Here is a 20977-nt window from a genome sequence, read left to right on the forward strand (position 1 = left end):
TTTTTTTTTTTTTTTGTTTTTATAAAACTTATTCCTACCCTCCATATGAAGCTTTTTCCATTTATAATAGTGAAAAATATAAAACGATTTTTAAATAGACTTTAACAAATGACGCCAAGAAGTGTTTCCGGGATACTTGATCGACTCTTTACTGCTTTGTTTATCTGTATAAATTGTTGCCGTTTTCATTTACTAGAAAAAAAAAAGTCAGTGAATTTATTGAAATAGTAAATTACTTCTCTGTCTTTCACATATATATATACACAATCAAACCTTAGGTAACGAAGGTGCCGAGATTCTCCTGGCATCATTAGACGTCACAACACTAGACATCGATGACAATGTAATTCAAATCAGATTTTAATGCGCAAGTGGGTAAGATACTACTTCAGTTTTCGGTAGATTAAAATTCAGTTTAGATCAAAATAATTAATAAAAACTGCATTAATTGACATTTCTGTAATATAAAGGTGCTTAACTCTAACTAAATAACAAAAATTTATTGATATATTTTAAAATATAATATTAATGTTTAATATAATATTTATTCATACTTGGTAGCCGGTTAATTATAACTAAAAACGATAAAATGCTAATAAAAAATTCAGTTTGGTGCTTTACATAGAAACTGAAACTTAAACTAAACCTAAAAATAAAATTGGTATTAATTAATTACTTAATTAATTCAAATTCAAATTTAAATTTAAATCAAAGCAATTACATTAACAGTTACATTACCGAAAGTAACACTTTTTGTAAAGTGTTCGGTTGGTGGTGACGAAGTATTTTGCTTTTAATATATAAATATATTGGTTATAGATATAGATAATATTATATTGCATTTGCACGCATTTGTGAAAATCCGGTTGGGTTAGAAATGGTTTTGCTTAATCTTGATTGGCCTCAGATCGGATAGATCCGCCCGCAGGGTCGTTAGGATAAGTTTTAAGTACAGTATTGTAAAATTTGATGACAAGAAGTTCCTTTGATCTACCTGTCTATTTTCATGACCCCAGCCTAATTAGAGCGTTAGGCACGCTAATTGGATAAATTAATAAAGTGTTCCGAGTGGGAGGGATCGTTAATCCGTGATAAAACATTACCGTGGATTTGAGTTCAGTAACGAGACCATTTAAAAACAAAAAAGTGTTTAATAAATACAACTAAAATATGGATATACAAAAGATTCTAAACCTCTATTAATTAGCGTGAGAAAGAGTTTACAAACATCAAACGTATACTACCTCGACTGTTGATCGTGTTAGTAGTATCCTCTTCTTCAAAGGCTGCGAAGTGTTTCGCCGGAATTCAGTGACGAACGAGGTCTGGGAGGAAGATGATGTTCAAAGCGGGAACGTTTCAGGCGGAAACTCAAGACAAATTCTTGCTCAGAGAGACTCGGTGTTCGAAGCACAAGGGAAATCTTTGGAGAACTCCTGTCCCTCTTAGGGCATTTTTTGATTCGGGTAAACTGCCTCGAATGGCCGGATAATCGCCCTTTTCTCGTACTTTCTGACAATAACGTAAAAGGATTGACGGTTGCTACGGAATGTACAGGGGGTAGATTCGCAGATGGTTGTCAAAGTTGGAGATACGAGCGAGTGAAAGGAAAGTTGATTTTCCTTCTTTCCTTAAAAAGTGACACTGTTTTCCTTTTTTGTAAAAAACTTGAAAAAACTAGGTATATTTTCCACGGTAATTAACTAATAAAATCTCGATTCTCACACATTATTATGCAGGAAATACTGCAAAAAGCATTTCCTGCAAATGCACAAACGCTTTTTGGGGGTCAGAAACGAATTACTCCATTTTGCATCGTTTCTTATAAGAAAATTTATTTCGGTTTGAGAACAAATCGGTTTCCGAACAACTTTTATAAACGAATTATGTTCGTAAACCAAGATCTTACTGTGTTGATATACGCAATATACGATATTACACTTGTGCATTTTGTTTAATGTGATAATTCAAAGTTGTCATCCAACCTCGTCCCTCCAACCAGGCAAACCTATTGAAACAACTATGATAAAGATAAATAAAACACTCCTAGTTCTCACAAAGAAAAAAATTTAACACCATTTTATTACACAGAAACAAGAAAATGTTTAGCTAAATTTTCAAAATATCAGCATTCTAATTACAGTCAGACCCCGTTATTAAGTTATCGATTAATGCGCAGTTTGCGTTATACGTTTAAAAGATGTATTTTTATAAAAATTTATGAAAATTAAGTTTTGAATGCTACAATATTTGTGTATCTGAGACTATCTGGTGATCTATATTTATGTTGATCAATTTTATGCTAGATTTTGAAATTGTACCAAAAAAAAATAAAAAAAAATACATAAATAATAAAGTGCGTATTGTTAATGGAATTATTTATTTATCTACAGAATAACGAAATACGAACGTGTAGAAAACTACCATTTTTTGTGATTTTTCTCATAATATATATTACAAAAGATGGAACTAAATGCGGTATGTATATTACGTTGTAAAAACTATAAATTAACCTTTAATGATACATTCTTAATAAAAATTCAAAAAACACTCCTTATGAATAAAAACTTTTGACCACTCTATTCTATAAAAAATCATGTTTAAAGGGGCTGACCACTCGTTTCAGATTTATAGGGAAAGATTCGTAACGTTTTATTCTCAGAGACGTCTGTAACTTGAAATTTCGATCTATCCATTTACTTACCTTTTTAATTTATTATGTCAGATACACACAACAATGTTGCAAAGGGGCTGAATACACACTTGTCATTAATAGTGCAGAAAACCACCCTGAGTGTGGAATCTGTTCTTCTTCATGTTGCTCATTTTTACATTTACTGAACAAATTGTAAATTGTGGACATAGAGACAACATTTTTTGTCAAAAGATTGAGTCATACGGAGATTAAGTTTAGTTGCTTTTATTCCAAATTGATATCGCAAAGGGCACACGAAAAAATTTGGTGGTGGAAAATGTTGGAAAACTTGACAAATTTAAAAATTGCCTATCGCCAGGCAGCATACATTTTTATATATGATTGTGTTCATCAACACACGACATTTACGTACGCACACAAGTAACTTCCAGACTTATAAAAAATCAGGAAAATCCCAGAAACCTTTGCATCAACCAAATAGATTATATATAACGATAACTGAACTGAGATCTTGAAAATTCTTATCATATTCTATACCATAATACTGTACTTTCCAGATAAATATATTTTATATATAAGACAAAGTTACGCCTTTTTAATGAATAATTAAATATAGTTTTGGTACTAATTTTAAATGAATTGATGCAATTATAAAAGTTCCGATCGCTAAATATTACTAAAATGAACATTGCGAATGAAAATCAAGCATGATATCCATGTTATTGCTTTTTGATATGAGGTTTTAGAAAGCCAGATCTCGAAAACGATGTAAAATTTGATAAGGTTTACAAGGGATTTTAAGGTTATTTTTTACCATAAAATCTATCCGTGAATCAAAATGGCGCATCCGTAAAATTATCTATAAGTTGAAAAGTACATTTTAAACGGACTGTGAAAATACACATCAGGTTCTAGAAAAAAACATAAAGAAACCAGGGTTAGAAAGTCGATGTCGAAGTAAGAAGTTGAATCTTTTTATAAGAGTTAGGAGAATCTTTTCCGCTGACTTTCCATCTCTGAAAGAAACAAACACGAAGATCAAGAATTGTTGCTTGTCAATATCGACTTAAAATCTGGCTTCAAAAAAGATATTTTTCTGGCTGATTAAAGATAGTGTATAATGTCCTAACATATACAATGTTATTCAGAAATTGCTTTCTCTGTCAGAGCTTATCTTTTCAATTTATTGCAGGTGTCGAAAAGAAGTTATACTGTGTATAATAAATATTGATATCTGTCATTTGTAATAGAATTTACTTTTCTGGTTAAATTGTTATATTATAAGCATTTTGCCATTAAATTGTTATCAAATTTTCATTTAGAACAAGAATTAGTCAGAAATTCAAGTAAAATAAAAATAACTACTATGGCTGTAAGTACTTTATGATTTAAATAGATGAAAATATAAACAAAACTTATTTGTTTAAAATTATTTAATTAATATGTAGATTTCTCCTTATTGCGAACTTAATACGAGGAACAACGAGTTAATTGTTGATGGCCCCGATTTTAAAATATTAAGCATAGTTGCTCAGAAATTAAAAAACATCAAGTAAGTAAAAAAGCAGTTTATTAGCCGTAATTGAGGTATTTTACAAATAAATATATACTGAATTTCACAGATTCGAATTTGTTCAACCTATTGAAAAGACATTTGGAAGTAAATTAAAAGATGGATCATGGAATGGTATAATTGGACGAGTGCAAAGGAAAGTAAGATAATGATAAAAATAATATAATTTCCATTTAAATAAAGACAGGTTTTGGTTTCGTTATAAAAATAATTACAATGGTAATATGTTCAAACAATAACATTTTGATTAGAATGTAAAAAATAGATATATTAAAAGATAAAAATATTGTTTTCATTGCGAGCGAAAGTGCAAAACAATTAAACCATCTTCTCTGCGAGAGAAGACAGCTTTCGTTCCTGTTATTCGGACACGATAGAAACGATAATGACTTAGTGTAAATAAATAAATTTACATATGTATATATTTTAAAAATTGTTATCCGTTTCTAAAGTACTCTACCTCCCACGCAAGTATATACATGTATATAACACTAAAAAATACAACTTATATGAATATATGAATATATATTATTTTTATATATTTATATAAAGTGTGTATTTATTCTAATAAATTAAATAATATAAAACATTTCAATAAACTCAATAATTTTATATTTAACTTGTTTAAAGCTTGTAAGCATATTCAACTCAAATAAAGTGATTGATTGTTTTAATTCTTTAATGTAATGTTATATTTATTTAAGGAAGTTGATCTTAGCACCCTTTCATTGTGCGTCACTTACGACAGATTTCAAGTAGTGGATTTTACAATTCCTGTTACTGGTGACAAAGTAGTGTTTATTGTTTCTAGTCCCAAACAACTTTCCAAACTAACAGCAATAATTAGACCATTTTCACTTAAAGTAAGTATAATGAATTAGTTTCTTTTCAAGTTTGTAATACCTAACGTATGCCGGTAGTTTTTATAAATGAAGTTGTTTAACTCAGAATCACTAATACTTCTCTCAGTTCAAACTCTGAAATGTTTGAAGAATCAAGTACTACTGTATTTATAAAAGTAAATTTTTAATTATTAACACTTAATTATATTATTTTAAAATTTCACAGACTTGGATTTATATAGTTGTTTCTACCTTTGTTACTGCAATATCGTTTTCTTTCATTGCTTTCGTGAGAAACAATTATTTTCCGGAAAGAAAAACAGCATGGACTACAAGGAATTTTACTTGGTTCCTATTACGCAGCTTAACGTCTCAAGGTAATTAAAAAGTACAACATAATAATTATTATTATCGAAAATAAAGAAACTACTATTTTATATAATTGCAAAGTTTGTGAAATTACATTCAAAACAAAGAAATAAAACATGTTCAGTAATCGGACACTCCGTCGTAACAACTGACTACTAAAATAGCGCTGAGTATGTGTAAAAGTGATCAATTGTTGGAAACTCTGGTTTTGTCGTTTGTGTGTTTGACGACAACTTTACAGGATAATTTTTTAATGGTGATAAAACCCTTATTTAAACGTAAAACACGTGAAAAATATCTGAAAAACATCACGCGCCAATTTGTGGTTTTATTCAAATCAACGTTAAAAAGAAACATATTTATGAAACGAATAATCTGATATTTATCAATCAAGCTTTGTTAATTAATATTAATTCATCCGCTGTTGTTTGCCTGTGTTATTATTAAAAGTTGGCTTATAAATATCATAAGAATGAAAACTATTTAATATATTATACTGAAAAAAAGAAAACGCTTAGAGGATTAGCATGACTTTCAAAACACCAGTTTAATTTTTATTTATTATCAAACACACGAGTATTTTCACGCTGACTGTGAAAAAAATTAATTTTTAAATGCGCATTTTTTTGAACATAATTTTAACTATAACAGAAAATCAAAACGCAAAAAACGATTTATTGTAACTTTACGTTAACTAACTGGTACTGATGGTCTTTGATAATTTATACAGGAGGAGAAATTGATTATGATAAAAGTACTTCATCAAGAGTTATCATTGGAGTTTGGTTGCTAGCAACAACTGTCCTGATATCTGCATACGGCGGGATTCTGTTTTCATACATGACACGTCCCGTTTACGAAGAGGTGCCGAAAAATATCGAACAATTAGCCATTGCAGTGAAAAACAAGGAATATTCTTGTGGAACATTGTCAAATTCGGCGTTATCAGAGCTGATGTTGGTAAACAATTTGAAAGAATATTGTGGATTTTTATTCATTATGTTAATTAGTTATTGTAAAAAATTAATTATGACGTACTTACTGTTAATTGCTGTAAATATACGTTTTAAATTTCACACACATACTAAATTACTTTTACCTTTAGAGATGATATATACTTAAGTCTCCACAATTACATACTTATATATTATTTACAGGGAAAAAGTGAAGGTACGGTAAAAATTTTAAGTGAATATATAAGCAGTCATCCAGAGGAAAGCTTTTCTACTTTCCAACAAGGAATTCAACACATGCTACATCACAAATATGCATACATTACGTCAGCATATTTTTTCGCTACCTTAAATATGAGAGAAAATTCATTTGTCATTTCAGAAGATTTATTCATGTCTTATTCAATTGCATTTCCAACGAAGAAAAAATTCAAGTTTAAAAACAAATTTAATAAAATGTAAGCATACTTTTCTCATCGAAGGTGCTTGAATGCTTACATTATTAATAATATTTCAGTACAATATATCTTTGATTTATTAATTTAACGAACAAAATTCCTGGTTATTTAGCCCTAAGTATAAATTTATTTTTATTAATTTTAAAATGCTGTTTATATGTAATTAATATGTATGTAATGGACTTTCGGCTTTATCAAAAACTTTCTCGCGCGAATTAATTTTTTAAATCGAGATTTCGCTGTACTTTCCAGAAAAGACCCAGCAAGTTATGTATTTCTAAACGTTTATTTTATAACAGGTGCAAAATACCATCACGCGAATTTGATTTCAAATTCATTATGAACTGTAAAATAGCTATTAGAAAATGTAAATTTATAAAACAAAAATTTCTGTACTCAGCGCTAATATATTGTCTTCAATCAGCCATTATTTCACGAATTTATCGATGTAGTCAATACTTTTCGTTTGATATGTTGTATATTTGAGAACTTCTTAAAATAGTATTATGTCTTTTGCAGAATTAAAATACCGCTTTAATTATGAACTTATTATATATAAAAACAACCAGTTGTAGTTTGGAAGAGACAAACGAAATTTATAAATTAAGCACAGTTTCTGAACTTCTAATTATGGAAATAATAAATTCATACATCGAGATTTAAAAAATTTATATAGCAGAAGATTTTCCCGATTGCCTATTAAATGTGTAATTGTAAAAAGATTTTTCACATTTTTCGGATAAATAGGAATAATAATTTTTCATCAAAGTATTAAAACCTGTTCCAAGTTTTACATTGTTTTCTTAGCAAATTGAAATATCTATTGTACATGTAAAACAAGAAAGAAATTGTTTTAATGTTTAACCTTAAAGTTATCGTTTTAAATAAACTAAAGTAACACATATGTATGCATATATATATATATATATATATATATATGTATGTATATATATAATATATATATATATATTTAAAATAAAAAGCAGTGTTAGAAATTTAAGACTAACATCACACTTCAACCGAAAGTAGAAAGGTTTAAGACATAGGATATGAAGACGTGCGAGTGATCCGTTGTAGAAAGTATTACAGTTTCATATTACTGTGAATTTAACATATGCACTGTAAATTACGTTAGCTGTATTGATTTCTATGTAAAATTATCAAAATTTTCTACTTTATATATTTCTTTATATTTATTTCTTTCTGTTTATTTATTCAGGTTGCGAAGATTAGTGGATGCTGGAATCTACGAAAAATTGTTGAGAGAGGCAAAACAGGCCCCAGGGGTCGGTTACACTGACATTCATCATCCTCTTTCTATTGACGATGGCATGAGTGCTTTCATTCTGTTAGGTTCTGGCTATGTAATTTCAATTTTAATTTTCTTTGTGGAATTGCTACGAAAACAACGAAATTTCGAATAATGTTTTTAAATAATTGGATCTGTAACATGAACAGCAATTATATTATAACGTTATTCTCAGATTCTTTCATATATTCCATTAGTTAATTTTTATTTTGATAATGTTAAGCATATGATGTAAGATATTACTTAGTAAAATATTTAGCTAAATTCTTATGACAGGATAAGCATTCAGCATAGAATTTCAGATATGAACTAAACTTATTGAACGGTATTTCTATACAGTACAGTAATTACCAACTACAATAACATTTGTTTGTTCTTTCATAAATTAATAAAATTGAACCGAAATAAACTTGTGTAACGTTGTTGTAACGAATTTTTATATAAGTAAGTCCATAGCAATGGATAACTAGATTAAACAACATAACACATGGTTACTGGTATTAGCCTGAACAACGGTCTGATGACGTAGTGATTTGCATGGTGCCTTCTGGTGTTCTAACACTTACAGACGGCTATTTTTCCGTATACAATCCGTCAGGCTAGGGATGTCTCGAAACTGCCGATAATAATACACGCATCGATACTTTTCTACCGACGTGTACATTCGGTTCTGGAAATTAACCTCTTAACAGTGAAGGACGGAAATAGCCGTCCAAGGCGATCGAGTGGCAGTGGTGAAGGACGGAAATAGCCGTTCAAAAATTCTTATAAAATACCTGGACCATTTCGTGAAGTCGTAGAATTTTCACGAGTAGTTGGGTTCTCCAACTTTGTTTTGGAATATCCTTTAGTTCTCGAGAATTTACAATAAAAGAAAGAAAATTAAAATAAATATGAAATTTTAGACGGCCATCTATCGACATAAATCGAATTTAAATCTCCCGCCGTCATCTGATTGGTTAAAAAAATTAATATTCCTAATTGGCTCGCGTCAGAAAAAAGTAGGTGTGACTTCTGTAAATGACGCTATCGGGAGTGCACCGATGCGACCGGAAAAAGTAAACAGCCTACGTCATTAGTCTAACGGTCCTTGTCTGACCTACTTTTCGTAGAATCAACATTGGAGTAAGCTGTAGTAAAACGTAGTAGTTTATAGTAAAACGGTCTTCTCTAATATTCATAGTACTTTGTAAAGCTCGGATTTCAATTTAATAAGTATTATTTAGTTCAGAAACATTATAAATACATCATTAAGTAGGAGAATAACGAAAAACTTTATTTTTTAGTATAATACAATTTACAAAATCGAAAGTTCGTATATCGTAATATTATAAAAAACTACATCGAAACATACAAAGTCACCTAATTTACTTAAATTCAGTTCATTATACAACTGTAGATACTCTTGCCTTCCTCAGTTTCCTCAAAACAAAACTCGAAAACTTCAATTAATTCTATAAATATTTAAGCGCCATTACTATTCGAATTAACTGTAATTACAAATATAACTGAAAAATATTTTCGACATAAACCCTAGGCAATAATTATCAAAACAAAATTCTTCAAGTGTAAATTTTTCTGATCGAGTAATATGTAATAATAGTTTTATCTATTACTCTTGCCATATTCAACTTTCTATGTTCACATCCATTTAGTTTCATCTAATTACACTTTAAATGTAAAAAAATCTACCAACAAATAAGTTTTCTAATAAAGATACTACTTGCTAATTAAAGTTTGTATTCTTCTTTGACGTAGTTCTACGTTTTAGCACTAAATTAGTAGACATGTCTAAATAACACGCTTATAAACACTAAATGCCATAAATGTTTCGAAATTAGAACTAGATAATTATATGCACAAATAAATTTACATGCCTTCATTTACATCCAAACAAAGATCAGTTCTCCCAAATTGTCGAAAAATAAATTATTTTCAACTTTTCTTTCTGAATTTAGAAGTAATTCACAGTAAACTTTATGCCTTAAAATATCCATTGCAATCAACGCAAAATGTATGAATCCACGTAATAAAAAATTATCGCAGTGAACTTCGAATAAACGAGAAACACAGAATTATCGAACCGCACTTTACGAAATCTGGCGCGAACTGTCGTATACAATAAACAAAACGAAAATGCTCTTGTCCAATGTCATCACGTGACAAAAAGTTTCTAAATAAACGCTAAAAGTTTTAAAGAATTCTTTCACAAAAACCGATGAATTTAATTAATACACAATAACTAAATCTGCTTAATAAAGGTTAATAATTTTCCATTATAATTATGCAAATTAGATATAAAAAAGATCATCGCGCAAATTCTCCCGCGAACCATGGATGACTCTTACGTCATCTGGATTGAAGTTTCCTGCAAAATACTGAAAATTTTTATATAATTATTTTACTAATCCAGCCAAATTTAAATAATATAAAATGTCTAGATCTGTTTAATAAAGATTAGTAATGTACTATCATTAATATGCAAATTAGATATGACAAAGATCACTGTGGAAAAATTCCCGCCAAGATAAAAATAGCTTTCGGTCACGTGATCACCAAGAAATACGCCTTAAATTTAATGTTTGTGTACAAATTAATATATTTTAACTAATGTCATCGTTTAAAATTTGATGTTTCTGTAAAAATTAGTAAATTGTAACAAATTTCATCAAAGACAACAGAATAATTTTCAGCTTATAAAAACTCTACAATAAATGATTATTTCTTCGAAAGACGTCGATATGCACGAATAAATAATAAATATACAATAATGCTTTTATCCATTTTAAGTGGATATTGTAAACATTAAGCTATTTAATTTGTTTGGCTTTTATAATTTCGTTTCCGAATATTTTACTGTGAAATTCCATTTAGTAAACAGAAACAAAGACAAGCTATTAGTTATAAACAGGACAATAGAATAATTTTTACGTAAATTGAGTGAAAATACAGAAAAAAACGAATTATATCAAAGATGGGACGAATAAGCTAACATCCCTTCAACAGAGCTCATATACTCATTGTCATTCTCAGCCTGGTTCCCATTTCGACTGTTTTATCTTGGTAAAAAGTTATTTTTTCAAAATAAAAGTACTTTGTTCTTAGTGAAGAAACATAAAAGTATCGAAATATAATATTCAGAATTAAAAATATTGATGTATGTCCATATTAGAAATGTATATTTTTTCCGATATTAGAAATAATATCACGAGAAAAACATTAGATATATGAAATACCGCCATAAACAATTTCTTTCTGTCAAATTACGGATTAAACGGGTTTATTTAGAAAAATTCAATCGCGAATAACTGACTTTAAATATACAGAGGATACAGTATGCTTGTTATGTGATAGTATTTGAGTTTACAAATTAACAGAATTTTCCGTTTTTTTACACATTATTATGCTATAATCTAGGAAACTATGTTTAATACACAAGACATACTACAGAAAGGGTAAGAAAGGAACGTCAGTCATTGTAACTAATGTATTATTGAAAGTTTCATTCATATAGATAATTAATTTTATCAAGATACATTTCTCCAGAAGAAAATTATCGATATTTCTCGTAAATATAAGTAAATTTTATTATAATTTAGATAAAAACTCATTTTTTTCCCTCGCATAGCTTCTGTCCCCTCCCTCTTACTCTTATACTTGGAACATTCCATTTCATAATTTGATGTAATAATAACGTTTAAAATGATTCTAAATAAAATATTGACACTTAAAGTAGGTTAATATAGGCCTATATTGTCACGAGTCTCAGGTGTATTCATAAAAATGTAATAACGATACAATAATACTTTCTCACATGCTCCATGTGTTAAAGTTTGCATTTGTAATTGAAGGTAATATATAACGAAACAAAATGTTTATATTATCAATAGTTATAAAAGATATCACATTTTCACGTAAAAAAACAAAATAAGCCAGAAGAAACAGACAATCACACGATATGTCTATCCAGGACATTCTATAATTCATTTCAAATTTCTAATAACTCATCCGAAAATTTTAAATGTTGCTTTTATGTATTCACAAATATTTATTTGCCGAACTGTTACCTAAATTGGTTTAAAATTTGTACAAACTTATTTCGTACGTTCCACAATTTACGTTCGTTTCCACGTAAATGAGTCTGAAGGAAAGCGGAAACGGAAGCTTCGTCAACTTCCTTGCAACTTCTCTGGCGACGTATTATGTCACGTGATATCAGTTCTAATATAATTTAGAAGTTTCAATGAACAGCTTTATGAAATGTTTAAACACACTTCGTAAAAGTGGTATTTTTGATAATCAATAATGACCGAAAAGTTGATATAAAAAGCGACCTGTAAAATTTTATTTTTCAATGTTTAGCAAATTTGTAATTGCAGCCAGAATCTATTATAAGCAGTGAGGAAAATGTTCGTATGCGAAATAGTCTTACAGAAGCTTATATAATTTATCTAAATGCTTTATTTTACATATATATTTTTGTAAATATCTCTTTCATCAAATAATTTATACATCTTGTAAGTTAGGTGCAATGTTTTGTAAATGAGTTTAGACCGGAACAGATTACCCCTTACTGAGAGATGATCTTCGGATTATCACGTGACCTACAGTTCTATCTCACGAAAGCGCTATAAAAAACAATTTTATTTTCTTTATCCGAGTGGTATTTATAATTTGGAATAATTAAATGTTACAATAAACATCTTAAATCTTTTCGATATTCGATTAATTTCGAAATTAGATCTTTGAGCCGGACACGTTGTAAATCTATCATAGAATAAGTACTTAGTTATTTAAAACCAAAGCATAAATGATTGCGTTTAATTAATAGAAATGTGTTTTAAATAAAATGTTTACGGCAATTAATAAGAAAAAGTTCTTTTTACGAAGAACGACGGCAAATTATGCGAATTAACGTATTAAAAACGACATACTTTTAAGAAAATCGCATTAAGTGCATTAATACGGATATAACCGAACGAAAGAAAGCGGCCATTTTTAGAGTTTATTTATTGTTGACTTTTTAAGAAAGGGTGTTACGAACTCGGGTATTTTTTTAAAAAGGGTTTTATTAAAAGAATTCTTTTATCCGGAAATTCTTTTATCCGGTATCTTGGTAAAAATAACTTTTTACCAAGATAAAACAGTCGAAATGGGAACCAGGCTGAGAATGACAATGAGTATATGAGCTCTGTTGAAGGGATGTTAGCTTATTCGTCCCATCTTTGATATAATTCGTTTTTTTCTGTATTTTCACTCAATTTACGTAAAAATTATTCTATTGTCCTGTTTATAACTAATAGCTTGTCTTTGTTTCTGTTTACTAAATGGAATTTCACAGTAAAATATTCGGAAACGAAATTATAAAAGCCAAACAAATTAAATAGCTTAATGTTTACAATATCCACTTAAAATGGATAAAAGCATTATTGTATATTTATTATTTATTCGTGCATATCGACGTCTTTCGAAGAAATAATCATTTATTGTAGAGTTTTTATAAGCTGAAAATTATTCTGTTGTCTTTGATGAAATTTGTTACAATTTACTAATTTTTACAGAAACATCAAATTTTAAACGATGACATTAGTTAAAATGTATTAATTTGTACACAAACATTAAATTTAAGGCGTATTTCTTGGTGATCACGTGACCGAAAGCTATTTTTATCTTGGCGGGAATTTTTCCACAGTGATGTTTGTCATATCTAATTTGCATATTAATGATAGTACATTATTTTTTTTTTTTTTTTTTATTTGTGGTTTAAGGCCTTTTACCACTCAAAGAGAGTATAAAAAGGCCCCTATGATAGTACATTACTAATCTTTATTAAACAGATCTAGACATTTTATATTATTTAAATTTGGCTGAATTAGTAAAATAATTATATAAAAATTTTCAGTATTTTGCAGGAAACTTCAATCCAGATGACGTAAGAGTCATCCATGGTTCGCGGGAGAATTTGCGCGATGATCTTTTTTATATCTAATTTGCATAATTATAATGGAAAATTATTAACCTTTATTAAGCAGATTTAGTTATTGTGTATTAATTAAATTCATCGGTTTTTGTGAAAGAATTCTTTAAAACTTTTAGCGTTTATTTAGAAACTTTTTGTCACGTGATGACATTGGACAAGAGCATTTTCGTTTTGTTTATTGTATACGACAGTTCGCGCCAGATTTCGTAAAGTGCGGTTCGATAATTCTCTGTTTCTCGTTTATTCAAAGTTCACTGCGATAATTTTTTATTACGTGGATTCATACATTTTGCGTTGATTGCAATGGATATTTTAAGGCATAAAGTTTACTGTGAATTACTTCTAAATTCAGAAAGAAAAGTTGAAAATAATTTATTTTTCGACAATTTGGGATAACTGACCTTTGGATATAACATATGGATATAAATGAAGGTATGTATTATTGAGTTACTAATTTATTTGCGTTTATGTGTATTTTTGTACTGTAACTTAGTTTGTTTTACTATGTTCGAGAAAGTAGGTCACACATTGGATTTCTGAGATAAAACTGTCAGCTTTTTCAGAGTGAAGCGAACCCACTCAGTGAAGTGTTTTAGGGAAGTTATGCTTTCATTTCTGATGCATGCCAATGATGAAAATTGTTTTTAAAATTAAATATCGGTCAATGACGATAACATATGTTATAAATGTGAAGATGAATATAAAAATATTTCTACATTTTTTTATTGTTTTGTTGTTTCTTAAAGATTAATTTATTTAAATTTATTATATGTCAAGTAAGTTTATTTACAAAATGCTAATATTTTAATTCGCTTTAATATTTCGGCGTAAATTTGAACAAGGAATTTTAAAATTTTAAATAAACGATATACTGAAATTTTCTTTTATTTACAATGATTACGTCACTTCTACAGAAAGTAGAACACGAGACGACCTTCACCCACATTTCAGTCTGGGGGGAAAGGCCGCCAGTTGTAGTCATAACAACCTTTACGTCTTCTATTGTTGTGGATGAAATTCGTTAACTGTCAATTACATTTTCTTGAATTTGATTCGCAGGTTGGAAAAAATCGTCATTACTTAAATGCCTAAAACTTTAAAAAATTTTATAAAATTGAAAATAAATTCAAAAGTTTTGAAAAAATCGTATCGGATAAAAAATCAAAAAAGAATTTAATATAAATTTGAAAAAAAAAATTTTTAGCAAAAAATTACCGCGAAAAAAATTCATATATAAAAAAATTATGTGACAATAAAGAACGATTTTTTCTTTACAAGACGTAACTGTTTAAAAATTTTTTTTCCTAAACGGAAACGAGAAAAACGCGTGGGAAAATTCTTAAAAAATTTCCCACGCTTTAGCTCCACAACTAAGTGGAAGTGCTACGGCTGACTGTTCCACTGTTAAGAGGTTAAGTTATATAATTTTAAGTACGTAATGATAAAAAAAGAAATCTCTGTACACGTCATACAGGTATTAATAGAATTTTTTTCAAAGTTGCTACAAAATTCTTCTATAGGAATGTGTAATAATTTACCGAACAATTCACTAATATGATGTCTCTGAATATTTGTTGTTACTTTCGTAGTTGTATATTATTTCTGCCTGATCTTTGTAGTTATATAAAAATTAAACAATTAAATTTAAATCTTTAGTTGCTGAAACTTTTGTGCTAAATACATCACAATTTTTATAACAGAGAATAAAACTATTAAAACTAGAGAAAATAAACCAAATAAGTAATATTATCTATCTATATCTACATATATATATAAATAGACGTGTGTGTGCCTGTATCTCACTCTGCAGCCAAAACTACACATCGCACATGAATGGTGTTTGTGTGTGGTAGTAGCCCAAAGTCTCCCATCGTGCACTATGGTGGTTGTGTCGCGACAGCTATAAGGGTGTGGGAGATATGGGGGTTGAAAGTTGTTGACTACAAAAATGTATGACGCTTCAATGAGAATGTTCCAGTTATTTCTAGAAATTTCCAGAACCTAGAGGTGAAATTTGGTATACAGTTAGGGTACGCAATGAAGATGAACATTAAGAAGAGATTTTTCGGAATTTCCTCCGCGGGGGAGAGGGAGAGCATTAAGTCTTAACCTGAAAAACGGCTTCTACTGTACTATTTTAGATGTAATTCTTTGTTTTTAATTACGGTTTTTAATTAGCAGCCCCAAGACTCCCATCGTGCACTATGGTGGTTGCGTCTCGATAGCTATAAGGGTGTGGGATATATGGATGTTGAAAGTAGTTGACTTCGAAAATGTGTGACGCTTCAATGAGAATGTTCCAGTTATTTCTAGAAAGTTTCAGAATTTTTTGGAATATTGTAGAATTCTCACACATATTCTCTGTTTTTACTCTCATTCTTCACCCCTACAACCTACCCCCTCTCGTTTCTTTTTAAATTAATATTACATTATAGTACATTTTTTAAATAATCAAATAATTAAAAAAATTAAATGATAAAAACAAACAACAAATATTCTGGTAAGTTTTGGATTACTTTAATAATTTTTAGATTTTTCAAAAATGTTCCATTATATTCTATATTATTTCAGAAAGACTTTTGGACGTTTCCGATAACAAATTAACTGACGCAACCACCTAAAGAGGTGAAATTTGGTACACAGTTAGGGTACGCCATGAAAACACACACTAAGAAAGGATTTTTCGAAATACCCCCGCGGCAGGAGACGGAAAGCATTAAGTCTTAACCGGAAGAACGGCTTCTACCGTACTATTTTATTCTCTTAATCTCACTCAGACTCTATTAAACTGTAAGACAACAACACCTTAACGCTCAGAACTTTAAATTTAATCATAAAAACAAACGTTTTAGGCCCATTCCATGGGCCATTATCAGGCTAACTACATTCGAATACTATTTCGAACACCAGTTCATTCACCATTCGTACAATTTTAGATGCGATTTTTCGTATATAAGTACGTTTAGTCTTTATTGACTACTTAGGGGTATTAAATTGATAACATTTCAGACATTGTTATAAATATTTTTATATATTTGGATTTTTTAACCAAATGTTCGAAACGTTTTAAATTCGAATTTGTTTTTTTTATGTTGGATCGATTATAGAATGATTGCAAACGTTCCAGAAAATTAATCAAATTGAAAACAATTCGTTTGATTCTCAGCAATTCTTATCATTCTCAGTGGTAGAGGTTATATAACAATTTACTATGGTTGTTGAAATATTAAATGTAAATTGGGTTTGCTTGCAAAATCCGCGCGAACGAAGTCGCAGATAACAGCTGGGAGTTATGTGGATTGAAAGTGTTAAGAATGGAAGTGTTAACAATAAAAGTGTTAAGAATGGGAGTGTTAACAATGGAAGTGTTAAGAGAAAGCGACGTACAAGATTTACAGGCGCAGATGCGGTTTTATGTGTTTTTGCAGAAAATCGAACATATTTTTAGACCCATCTAAAAATTCTCTAATTAGTCTCTGGAAACAGGGGGACCTAATTCTTGCATTCTGTGAAAACGGGTAAGGTTGGCTATAGCATAATAATCTTAATCTTCGCTATTGTTACTTGTTGCCCTAGCAATACTGGACTTATCTGCTAGGAAAAGAAAAGTCTTTTAACGCATGTCTTTTATATTAAAAAAACTATATTACATATAAATGTACGAATAAAAAAAACCAGCGAAGCGGGTACTTGCAGCTAGTATACATGAAAAAATGGACGTGTTTCTGCCTATATCTCACTCTGCAGCCAAAACTACACATCGCTCATGAATTGTGTTTGTGTGTGGTAGTAGCCCCAAGTCTCCCATCGTGCACTATGGTGGTTGCGTCTCGATAGCTGTAAGGGTGTGGGAGATATGAGGTATGAAAGTGGTTGACTTCAAAAATGTAAGTTTTTTCTAGAAATTTCCAGAACCTAGATGTGAAATTTGGTACACAGTTAATATACGACATGGAAATGCACATAAGAAGAGATTTTTCGTAATTTCTTCCGCGGAAGGGAGAGGGAAAGCATTAAGGCCTAATCTGAAGAACGGCTTCTACTGTACTATTTTAAATGCGATTTTTTGTTTTTAATTACGTTTAGTCTTCATTGAGTACTTAGGAATATTAAATTGATAACATTTCAGACATTGATATAAATGGTTTTATATATTTTAATTTTTTAACCAAATGTTCGAACCGTTTTAAATTCGAATTTGTTTTTTTTTATGTTGGATCTATTGAATGATTGTAAATGTTGCAGAAAATTTATCAAATTAAAAACAGTTGGTTTGATTCTCAGCAATTCTTAGCGGTAGGTGTTATATAACAATTTAGTATTGTTGTTGAAATATTAAATGTAAATAGGGTTTGCATGCAAAATCCGCGCGAGCGAAGCCGCGGGTAACAGCTAGTTATTATATAAAAATCTAATAATATAAACTCAGTGAATCATCCAGACCAACGTGTCTTATTACTTAGCCTTTTTACCGAATAGATTATCTTTACATATTTCATTCGTACACTGCAATAATTTGAATTAATTTAAGTAGTCATTGCTGTGTTAATCAATCGTAATAGGTATATAAAATTCAATTAACAATTTTCTATTATCTACTAGATCCCACACTATATGATATCGCGAAAATAAAAGAAAAAAAAATAGATTGTTACGTATAAAGAATATAACATAAAAAGAAGATGTCTTTCCATTTACTAAATTACCTTATTAAGGAAAGTGCACAGTAGATGTTTAATATTTACATTTCTTCAAAGTACTGAAGATTGCACTGAAAAAATTTCAAATTCGTACGAAATTTAATTTTTACACGAAACCACACCGAAGTTTCACGGTAACCATGGTACCCCGCGCCTAATGGAGGAAGTAGCGCAACTAACCGAGGAGGTGTAATTGAGTTAGGATTCTGAAAGAACGCTTAATGCTTGATATTGGGGCAATCATGATAGAAATGACCAATTGGAGGATAGAACGCGTATAAACAGGATTTTCAAAGCCAACTAACAGCAAGAACAAAATCGTACTCAGCAAAAATAAATAATGCAGTACCTAACACCTTATTAGTTGCCGAGGGAGTTTTATTATTAAAAAAACGAACGTTTTCGATCTATTTCATAGATCATCTTCAGGTTGAAACTGGCGAACACGGAATAATTCCATAGAATAGAACACAAAAAATTAAATTCAAAAATACCGACAACGGAGCAACTATTTAAAATAAGAATTAAAGCGTAAAAAAACATAAATGTAAAATAAAAGACATAACAATTCCAAAATTATTAGTAAATCAGTTAACAGATAATAAAAAAATATTAAAGTTCTCATAATATAAAACATGGCGCAAATCACGAACCATTTATAAGTCTTTTAATTGCAAACTTCCATGCTGAGGGTAAGCCCTCTGCATCTCTGGCGTTAATGCATCTATCATCAAGTCTACTCTTGTATATTTCCATCTTTTCGGCAGTCTTCGCTAAAGTTGGGGAATGTATTTGTCTGACGATTTCCGCTTCTTCACATCCAACAACAGATCCTTGCGCTTGAGTCATCTGGGTCAGTATCGCTGCGTTCTAATATTTCCTAACATAATATTTATGTTCTCTGTCCCTTACTCTTAGGTTTCTCGTTGTAACTCCTGTGTACTCCTTTTTTAATCCTAACAGTTGGTTTTCATATGGGATCCTATAAACTCCAACGTTGGTCTTAAATCGAGCTCAGAATCTTTACAAAGTTCTAAGAAATGATAAAGGAGAGATTAAGAAAGAAGATAAAGCTGAAGTTTATAAGATCCCGTATTAAAACCAACAGTTAGGATTAAAAAAGGCGTACATAGGAGTTACAACGAGAAACTTCGGCAACTAATAAGGTGTTAGTTAGTGGATTAATGGCAAGAAGGTATCCCATAGACTTTGCTTTGAAAGGTTGAAAGGTGGAGTTTCCTGGGAATATTTATTGCTAAAAGGTTTTGTAATCATGTTTATTTGTCTAAATACTGTCAAACAACTTTTCTTTAGCAAACTAGAAGTGAAAAAAAAACGATTAAAACAAGCGATTTTATAGTGATTGTTTACATAATTCAGAGTGGTAATCTCAGGGGGCATGGCATTTCTCGGGAATTTTTCTGAAAATTGTTTTTACAGGTAGATGATTCGCAGATCTAATAACAGACAAAGGAATTAACCAATTACAGTGTAAAAAAACTTTACTATCGATGTTATCTGCCAATAATCTGTCTTCTTTCCCCTAGTTACTGTTGAATATTAGGGGATGTATTTTTGGAAATACTGAAATATTTTAGGCCCGGAGTTTGTGACGAAGCATTTATTGGTTGAAACAGTTAAAAGACACATAGAAGATAGCGACTCAAAGCTTAGACAGCAACAGACTTGTTTACAGTTTGTAAAAAACTCTTCTAAAGTTGATGAGTTTTTCCTGAAAAATTCCTGAAATGTAATACTTTTTTGTTTTCGTTATAAATAAATAAAAATGATGTATTTTGAATAATTTTTTTAATTAGGACTTCAAAAACACAATAGAACACTTACCTAGCATCACAAAACAACGAAAAAAACCACGATTTTTACAAAATTGATTTTTGAAACTGGCTAACCGGTGTTCCCATGTGTCCAACACCGTGAGAGGGCGCTGTTTCGCCTTACTCGGGGTTAAATTTTCAACTCAGTTCAAAGGCTTTTTTTTCTGTAAGCAGTTTCCAACAAACTTTAATAAATTTTTTTTCAATTTGTAAAAATTTCTACGTAAGTCAAAGGTAATTTTAATATATATTTTACAAAGCATTATTAATATTAGGATTTTGGAGGTTGCAGAACGTATTAT

At 29.8% G+C, this 20977-nt stretch overlaps 1 protein-coding gene across 1 annotated transcript in view; it reads left to right on the forward strand.

Moving 5' to 3' along the window:
• The window catches only part of LOC136968773 (glutamate receptor U1-like), a 43891-nt gene that overhangs the window by 7067 nt on the left and 15847 nt on the right, over nucleotides 1-20977 (forward strand). The window contains exons 2-9 of the mRNA XM_067262806.1: nucleotides 3979-4028; nucleotides 4105-4208; nucleotides 4279-4369; nucleotides 4934-5092; nucleotides 5298-5448; nucleotides 6171-6400; nucleotides 6598-6851; nucleotides 8071-8215. Of these exons, the coding sequence (XP_067118907.1) occupies nucleotides 3979-4028; nucleotides 4105-4208; nucleotides 4279-4369; nucleotides 4934-5092; nucleotides 5298-5448; nucleotides 6171-6400; nucleotides 6598-6851; nucleotides 8071-8215 (1184 nt within the window). The remainder of the gene's footprint in view (nucleotides 1-3978; nucleotides 4029-4104; nucleotides 4209-4278; nucleotides 4370-4933; nucleotides 5093-5297; nucleotides 5449-6170; nucleotides 6401-6597; nucleotides 6852-8070; nucleotides 8216-20977) is intronic.

This window comes from Centruroides vittatus, unplaced genomic scaffold (genome assembly GCF_030686945.1).
Source record: "Centruroides vittatus isolate TY-2023 unplaced genomic scaffold, ASM3068694v2 contig_1540, whole genome shotgun sequence".
NCBI classification, from domain to species: Eukaryota; Metazoa; Arthropoda; class Arachnida; order Scorpiones; family Buthidae; genus Centruroides; species Centruroides vittatus.